This window comes from Nansenia antarctica (assembly GCF_963989245.1).
Source record: "Nansenia antarctica genome assembly, chromosome: 4".
In the NCBI taxonomy this organism is placed as follows: domain Eukaryota; kingdom Metazoa; phylum Chordata; class Actinopteri; order Argentiniformes; family Microstomatidae; genus Nansenia; species Nansenia antarctica.
Genome location: NC_137689.1, coordinates 9,223,872 through 9,233,308, shown reverse-complemented (window position 1 = coordinate 9,233,308; position 9,437 = coordinate 9,223,872). Strand labels below are relative to the sequence as shown.

Sequence of the window (9,437 nt, the reverse complement as noted above, 5' to 3'; positions counted from 1 at the left end):
TGCATGCAAACACATTTTTCATGTGAGGTTACACTGACATCTTGTGGTTGAAGCATGACACTGCATATCATTGTCGATCTGTTTCTATTATACAGTACATACAAGAAGAAGAATGTTTTATTTGCCATGCAATGAACTTGTCATTTTCATCACACGAATTTGGTATTTTTTGCTCTAGGCAGAAGGTCAGCTATAGTCGGCGCCCCTGGCAATTAGGGATTGAGTGCCTTGCTCAAGGGCACATGCAGCTCCCTCCTAAGGCGTGGATCGAACCACATACATATTGTACTTGTAAAGAATGCAATATTAACCACAAGTGAAAGAGGGATAATGTATGTGGAGTTTCAGAGCAATAAATTAAGTAACTACAAATGTTTTTGCTTTGGCGCAAATGTCTTTATTGATGACAAACAGTATTTGTGTATTACTCTTTTTTCAATCCTTTGGTCCATTCCAATACATATGATACATATCATATATACAGCTGTGCATATACAGTAGTAGCATCATCATAATTGCAACTCCAGTTTGAAACACAAGACTAGAAATTCCATAAAATATAGGTTCAATAAAATACCTTACAATTATAAAAGTGATTTTGTGAGCAGTAGAAAAATAAGGCATTTTCGAAGGTTTTCACAGGTTGAACTTGGTATTACTAATAAATACTTGCTCAGTGCTGGTGGATACAGTACAAAAGACAACCACTGTCCCTTGTCTGATCAATTAATTATACATACACTACATAGCCAAAAGTATGTGGACAAAATGATGGTCTGGGGCTGTTTTTCATGATTCGGGCTAGGCCCCTTAGTTCCAGTGAAGTGAAATCTTATATTAATGGTACAGATAACAATGAGATTCCAGAGAATTGTATACTTCCAACGTTGTGGCAACAGTTTGGGCAAGGCCCTTTCCTGTTTCAGCATGACTATGGTCTCATGCACAAAATGAGGTCCATAATGACAGAACATGACTGGCCTGCACAGAGCCCTGATGTCAACCCCATCCAACATCTTTGATGATTAATTGTAATGCCGACTGCGAGCCAGTCCTTCTCGCCCAACATCAGTGCCCGACCTCAGTAATGCTCTTGTGGCTGAATCGGAGCAAATCCCTACAACAACGTTCCAAAATCTAGTGGAAAGTCTTCCCAGAAGAGTGGAAGCTGTTATAGCAGCAAAGGGGGGGACCAACTCCATATTAATGCCCATGGATTTGGAATGAGACAAGCACATATGGGTGGGATGTTCGGGTGTCCACATACTTTTGGCCATGTAGTGTATACAATGTAGTAAACAGCAGAGCAGACCTGGGTTCAAATAGTATTTAATATAATTTAGAATACTTAGCTGTGCTTGATTGAGGTTGCCTGGCGCAATTGAACCGACAGAATTGTCCAGAAAAACGTAAACCACGCCAATCTTACACTCCAGGTAGGCTGAAGCACACACACTCAAAGAATTAGAAAAATGTCAAATGCTATGTCAACCCAGGTTTTACCCAAATTCAGTATCAGAGGAGAGAGATCTACTGAACGTCAAATTCCTTAGCCCGACTTCCCAGAGAGATGTGTAGATTCTACGGACACGTTGAATTCACCCAGGTCACTTCCTGTGTTGACCTCATCAGCGCGTCCTCCTCCAGTAGACCATGGCCACGACGAACGCCACTGCAGCCAGGAGTGACACGTTTCGCCACCGCGACACGGTGCTCATGACCCCTTCCTGTGAGGAGATAAGTGAACAGTGTCGCACATTACTACAGTGGAACCATTATATTCTCTTAACACCCCACTAAAATCTACACGGGGAATCTACACGGGGCGGCTGTGGCGCAGGAGGTAGAGTCGCCGCCTAATGATCACAAGGTTGGCAGATCGGCGGTTCGAGCCCCAGCTGGCCACATGTCGAATTGTCCTTGGGCAAGACACTGAACCCCAAAAATGTCTCCCAGTGAGCGGGCCAGCGCCTTTCATTGGTGTGTGAATGTGTGTGTGAATGGGTGAATGAGGCCGTTGTAAAGCGCTTTGGGGCAGCTTTGGAGCACCAAAAAAGGCACTATATAAGTGCAGTCCATTTACCAAAATAGAAACATCCTCATCAGCCATGGAAAATATTGTGTGTGACTATCATTTATTTTTCAGTGTTTGAATTCCATCCCATGACTGTTCACAGGGTTACAGTTAGAATTTAAATTGTCGCAAACATACCAACAGATGGTATGAGAGGGATTTGCCACATGTCCACTCACTGAAGTCACAGTTTGAAGGGCTATTGGCCACAATATGCTCTGTGACGCTCTGCTGTTTAAAGTACCCCCCTCTTAACACAGCCCCCTAACCCCGGATGCGGCTTCCTTTATGAATTCCATCTGTGCTGTTAAATGCTATTGTCCCCAGGATCTACATGTACCTCCAGACCCTCTGTACTACACATGCACACAGTGCTTCTTGGTGTGTCTATGTATGTGCATGTGTGTATGGTTGTATCTGAATGACTTTCGGTCTTGTATTATGTTTTATTATGCTTCTTCTTTATTATGTTCTCTATTTGTGAAGCACTTTGTGACCCTTGGTCTGGGAACCCTTGGTCATGTGTAAGTGCAGTATAGCATGTGAATGAATTGTAATATTGTTGGAGTTTTTGGGGTTAGGGTTAGGGCCTACAGTCTGACTGTTATGTTTCTCTGAGTCAGGTAAATGTAGTGTGACCTTCTCTTGGGTCATTCCATCAAATCAACAGACAAAAGAGGATTTCAACATCTACCATCTCTGATTATCCTGAAATGGTTTCAGAAGAATGGCATCTAACCAGATGCAAATAGTGCATCGCGCAAAAGCCATGAATGTATGGACAGTGCATGGTGTACGGTATTACAGTGAGTATAAGTAAATGAGTATAAAGTCTGTATGCATGCAAAGAATATGAATATAAAAAATATATGTGCATGAATGGCAATATGATATGTACAGTTAACAAGGGCGATGGATATCAATACAATTTGTACAGTTAGGATACATGTTCATATATAATATGTGAGAGGTAATATTTCAATTTATTTTATACAAGGTAGCAATTTCAAAGCGTTTCTCCAGTTTTATCCTTCTGCCAGCCAGGTCGCAGTTGCTAATTTCTCCAGTTTCTGTGCGTAGCCATGGGTCTGAGTGTGCATGGAGGAGCGTACATTTTCATGCCACGTTGTTTTTCTATAAATCCCCAAATTTGCGTCAAAGTTGCATACGCATGCTTTTTTGCATTTGTTTATAAATGACCCCCCAGGTGATTGACTCAACCATTGCAGGATATTCCAGTTCTTTGCCTTAAAAACCTCCTGGGTTGCTTACGCAGTATGTTTTGGGTCATTGTCCATTTGTATTGTGAAGTGCCACCCAATCAACTTTGCTGAATTTGTCTGATTCGGAGCAGACAGTATATCCCTAAACACTTCAGAATTAATCCGTCTGCCTGCTGTCACATCAAGCACGGTGAGCTGCCTAAACGACTACCGCCCGGTGGCACTCACACCAATCATCATGAAGTGCTTCGAGAAACTAGTCCGGGCCCACATAGTCACACGCCTCCCGCCCAACCTGGATCCATACCAGTTCGCCTACAGAGCCCACAGGTCCACAGAGGACGCCATCGCGACGACTCTCCACGCCACTCTATCCCACCTGGAGAGGGGAAACAGCTACGCGAGACTGCTCTTTGTGGACTTCAGCTCTGCCTTCAACACCATCCTTCCAGACAGGCTAGTGACCAAACTACTAGAGGGGGTAGTGGTGGTCTAGTGGATAGTGAGTTGGACTTGTGATCGGAAGGTTGTGAGTTCAAATCCCGCCTGAAACCACACCACTACTAGTGTGCCCTTGAGTAAGGCACTTAGCCCTCAGTTACTCCAGGGGGAATGTCCCTGTAATTCGTAATTGTAAGTCGCTTTGGATTAAAAGCGTCTGCTAAATGGCAAAAATTTAAAATATTACAACTAGACCTGGGTCTATCACACTCTATATGTGCATGGATCAAGGACTCCCTGACCGACCGCCCCCAGAGGGTGCGAATGGGCCCCCACACCTCCACAGCACTCAGACTCAGCACTGGGTCCGCCCAGGGCTGCGTGCTAAGCCCCATCCTCTACAACCTCTACACCTACGACTTCACCCCCGTCCACCCCAGCAACTCCATCGTAAAGTTTGCAGACGACACCACCGTGGTGGGCTGCATCTCGGGGGGGGGGGGGCGAGGCGGCGTACAGGGATGAGGTAGAGCAGATGAGCAAGCTGTGCAAGGTTAACAACCTGCTGCTGAACCAGTCAAAGACCCAGGAAATCATCGTGGACTTCAGAAGGAAAATATCTGAGGTCCAGCCCCTGCTCATCGACGGAGAAAGCATGGAGAGAGTCTCAACCCTCCGATTCCTGGGGGTGCACATACAGGATGACCTGTCCTGGAAGAACAACACAGCAGCCACCATCAAGAAGGCACAACAGTGGCTCTACTTCCTGAGAGTCCTCAGGAAGGAACACAACAAGCAGGAGATACTGGTGGCCTTCTACCGCTGCGCAGTGGAGAGCATCCTCACCTACTGCATTTGCAACTGGTTCTCCAGCTGCACAACCGCAGAGAGAAATGCGCTACAGAGAGTCGTGAGAACAGCCCAGAAGATCACCGGCGCCCCCCTCCCCTCTCTGGAAGAGCTGTACAACACATGCTGCCTCAGGAAGGCCTCCAAGATCTCCAGAGACCCATCCCATCCTGGGTACGAACACTTTGCCCGGCTGCCCTCGAAAAGGCGGTACAGGACCATGGCCGCAAGGACAAACAGACTGAAGCTCAGCTTCTACCCCAGGGCCATCCAGGCCCTGAACACAGCAAAGACCTAGGTTCTGGGCCCTGGACAGTCTGGACGGATTGATGGCAGCTGCTGGATTGAAAAAATCAGGTGTAGTGCTGAGGCACAAATGTGTACATTTCAAGCCTGCAAACTGCGACACTTTAAATGAATGTGCAATAACACTATGTGCAATATGACAACCCTAGTCATTTTATCTGTACAGTATAGTATAGTGGATAGTGTACATAGCCTTTAATTATGTAAACTAGCTCCTTTCCCTTCTTGTTTTTTTCTTTTTTTTCTTTCCTAGCACCAGGGGAGCCACCCCTCCCAAATTTCGTTGTTTGGTACCTGTACTATAGCAATGACAATAAAGACCATTCATTCATTCATTCATCAATAAACACTAGTGACCCAGTGGCATTGGAAGCCATGCATGCCCATTACACTGCCTCCACCGCGTTTTACAGATGATGTGGTACGCTTCGGATCATGAGCCGTTCCAAGCCTTCTCCATACTTTTGTCTTTCAGGTTGCTCTTAGTTTTATCTGTTCAAAGAATGCTGTTCCAGAACTGGGCTGACTTTTTTTGTAATGTTTTTTGGCAACGTCTAATCTGGCCTTTCCATTCTAGAGAACAGGGAGCCATAGGCAATAAAATGCTTGTTAAAACAGTCAAGCATGGAAGCCCCATCAGATACAGTGGTGTCATTGTGAACAATGCTGGGTTGGAGGTCACTATGATTCTCATCGGTTGAAATGGATTTAATCACCTGAATCAACTAAAATGGAGTATGGAGATGCAGGGTTCTCCCCAAAGAGCGGAGCGCTCTGAACTACTCTCCCTTCATCGATCCAGGCGTACTTCTCCTTGCAGTAGCTCTTGAGGCTTATAAATGGCTTGAACTTTGTGGCGAACCCTCTATATTTGTTTGCGTGAAGTCTTCTCTTTATGGTACACTTGGATAATGATATGCCTACCTCCTGGAGACTGTTCTTCATTTGGCTGGATGTTGTGAAGGGGTTTTTCTTTACCATGTAAAGGATCCTGTGATCATCCACCACTGTTGTCTTCCATGGACGTCCAGATCTGTCTGTGGTGCCGAGCTCACCGGTGCGTTCTTTTATTCTCAGAATGTACCGAACTGTTGATTTGGCCACTCCTAATGTTCCCGCTATCTCTCTGGTGGATTGTTGTTGTTTTTTGTCCAAATATATACATGTATATGGACCTAACTGTATCTTGCCTGTTTCTAACTACAGAAACCTTTTGAGAACAATCAGAGTTGGTGGATGTCATGGCTTGTTGATTTGACATGGAATGACCCTCTCCTCTTGTGGTAAACATAGATAAAAGGCTCTCATTACACATTTGGCTGTGGAATCGTGGTGGGTGAGCATGTTGGTATACAGAGTAGTACTCACCCATCCTCCTTGCTGTCTGATCCAAGTGTAAATGTGTTCCCTGATGAACTCTAATACCCAGCTGATAATCTTCCTGATGGTTTCTAAGTGGCTCTGAGCAAGTAGCTGAGAAAGAGAAAGAACATTTCAGAATAGCGTGAATATGTTAGAATTATGTTAGAATTATGTTACTTTTCAGAACCTCAAACCAGACTCACTGTAGCCTATAAAATGTTCCTCTGCTTCATAAAAACAAATGTATATTAATAACCCAGTGTGAAGCTGTTTTGTTTGTTTGCATATGGCTGACGTTACCTTAGAAATTAGCTTGTAGGCGAGGTGAAAGAGAACAACTACTCTTCCCCAGTTGATGCCATCTGCGAAGATGTTCCTGGCCACCCTGAAGAAGACGTCCTGGGCACAGTTTGGCTGGACGTTGTTGATCAGGCTGTCAGGGGAAGTAGAGAGACACACAGCGTCAGACACTGGTGAAAGGTAAGAATTGGACTGTCTTTCCATCTTTCTGTCTAAGAAATCGAACAAATTATCAGGTTTTTTCAATGTCAGTAACTTGAACACAATACTATTGCAGTTTTACAATAACAATAACAGAACGTCACATGAAACCCCATAATAGCCATAAAAGCATCATAACACGACACCAGCAAATGAACAAATATGCCCATTAAGAGAAAGAGAATGCCATACTGTTGTAGCTCAGTGTTTCTGTTCAGTTCATCAGCGATCTTCAGGAGCTGTTGCACAACCCCTTTGATGTGTGGATCCTGCAGTTCATTTGGTCTGCCACCTAGGTCCTCTGGAGCTACTTGCCTCCCTGGGTCTTCTGCATTGATACTCCCTATCACATACCTCCATTTAAAAAGATTTTTTTTTTTTTAGGTGGTTCATATTAGGTGGTTGAGCAGATTGGAAAGGTAGTAACTTGATAATGTCATAATCACATGATCAAATAAACAGATTGATGAAGGATAATGTTAAGAAGTTTATTCACTTACCCTCTTAAAACAACAGCTCCGTCTTCCATAATTCTGTCATCCGTGACATCTGTAATAAATATATATTGTCAATGATTAGAAGTTTATTATGACAGTCTCATATCGGCAAAGGTGGAGGGAGTAGATTTGGTTTATCACGGAATACTCCAAGTCACCCAGTAGGCATAGTTCCAGGGCACGCATGTGTGTTGTATGACATTGTAGGCTTATTCCGAGTTCATATGGAATCTTTTAGACAAAAGTGAAATCTTTCATGTAGCTTAAAGAGGCAATATGGGAGTTGTACATTCATTTTTGGACTTCTAAATTAAAGAGGCCTCTTTAAGCTACATGAAAGATTTCACTTTTTGTTTAACTATATATATTCTTGAAGAATGTAACTTATAAATGTCTCATGAATTTACTTCAACTGTCTTAGGCCTACCCCATCAGAACGCACAATATAAGCGTGTTTGTAGGCTAATTAATGTAATTGTAAACAAACTGGTCTCAAGTCGTTTGTTTATGAACATGATCATTTCTCCAGCGCCAAGCCTCAGTGGCGAATCCCAGATGTGTCGCTATTGAAGATACTTGTTTACTTGTTTAGATACTTGCTTATTTGCTACTCCTCGTATTGCCTACTGACGTCAGTGAATGAAGGGACATTAAAGTGGCTTTTGTAAGTTCGAAAAACTTGTATTCAGCTTTGATCTTATACACCTTTATTCTAAACGTGTTACAATGTAACAGGCTGACTTTCTCAGCATTATTGTATCGAGATCACATCCTAATCAACGCTTGTATACGACCATACTGAAACCAACAACTTCATGTTCGAGTTCATTTACAAATATTTCATATTAGTTTGATAACTACCGCTCAGGTGAATAAAAACAAAGAGAAAAACACTTATAAATATTTACCTTCGCCCCCGACAGCCCCCTGCGGCTCCTCCTCGCCTGTTGTCTCTCTGTCTGCCATGGCCGAACCCAAACCGTCCGTATGAGAGAAGTCCTGCCAATAGAGAAGTCCTAGAGATGTTCTGCTCTCCGGACCTGTCCCGAGCTACAAGAACAATAGGGCCTACAGAGATCGTCAAGTATCCGACCTTGTGTATATTGTACATATGACAAATTAAACGATCGGAACTGGACAGTTCACACACAAAAGTACGCTCCGAAATTAAAAAAAACTTCCTAAATTCCTCGCGTCCTCTCTCCTCGCCTCCTTGTCTCCTTGTCTCCTTCTCAGAAGGCATTGGAGGAGATGATACGAGGTTCCTCATTGGAGGAGAGGATACGAGGTTCCTCCCCTTTAACGTTTTCCACCAATGCCTTCTGAGAAGGAGACGAGGTGAGAGGACACAAGGAAACCGATTTAGACTTTTGAAACGCAGCCCTGTACGCCCAATAACACGGAAATACTTCGGGCGTCTGAACCCAATTGCGCCTCTTGTGTGCATAGCCTACATTGTGGCTGCGTTCGTAAATTCGCCCTGGAAATCTGATCAACGCTCATGGAATGCCGCTTGTCCAAACAAATTACGTGGTCCCTTTATGACGTTGAACCCAGTGTGCGCTCCGGCGCTCTCAGAGCGAATTTACGAACGCAGCCATTGTAATACAGTGTAGGCTACATATAATAATAATAATAATAATAATAATAATAATAATAATAATAATAATAATAATAATAATAATAATAATAATAACTTTATTTGTATAGCGCTTTTCCTGCAAACGTTGCAGCTCAAAGTGCTTTAATCATTATATAATCTTAATTTAATTATTTTGTAACTTAAATGCAATATGCTGTGGATTGTTGAATGGCCATCATTTAGTGCTACCTGCGATGCATTTGCCATCCACTCATAACACGGACTCATAACAGATACAAACATATTGTTTACAATAATAAATCATTATTATATTAAATCATTTAATAAATAATTTGTTGTGTCGTACGTTTTAAACCCTTAGTGTTATGTAGGCTACAAGACAGGTTTAAACCACAGACAAAGCATCTTAAACAAATAGCATACTGATTGATGGATGATGAAAGATAACATACCATGCATGGTTGGAGCTTCAACTTTCGTAAAATCAAATAGAAAACCTGTCCCAGCATATGAGATGTTATGTCAGAGGATGTCGCTGTTGCCCAACTTCTTGGAACCAAGACCGTAAAAGGAAATCTGTC

General features: G+C 43.2%; 1 protein-coding gene across 1 annotated transcript; it reads right to left on the bottom strand.

Annotated features, from left to right (window-relative positions):
- Nucleotides 1-433: 433 nt before the first annotated feature.
- On the bottom strand, nt 434-8,360 carry LOC308156847 (apoptosis regulator BAX). Its single transcript, XM_080530295.1, has 6 exons — nt 8,162-8,360; nt 7,257-7,305; nt 6,949-7,110; nt 6,556-6,688; nt 6,262-6,366; nt 434-1,727 (listed from the first exon to the last, which is right to left on the bottom strand). Exons 1-6 carry the CDS (start codon nt 8,217-8,219, stop codon nt 1,629-1,631), a joined length of 606 nt encoding a protein of 201 aa, XP_080386421.1. The 5' UTR covers nt 8,220-8,360; the 3' UTR covers nt 434-1,628.
- Between the last annotated feature and the right edge of the window lie 1,077 nt (nt 8,361-9,437).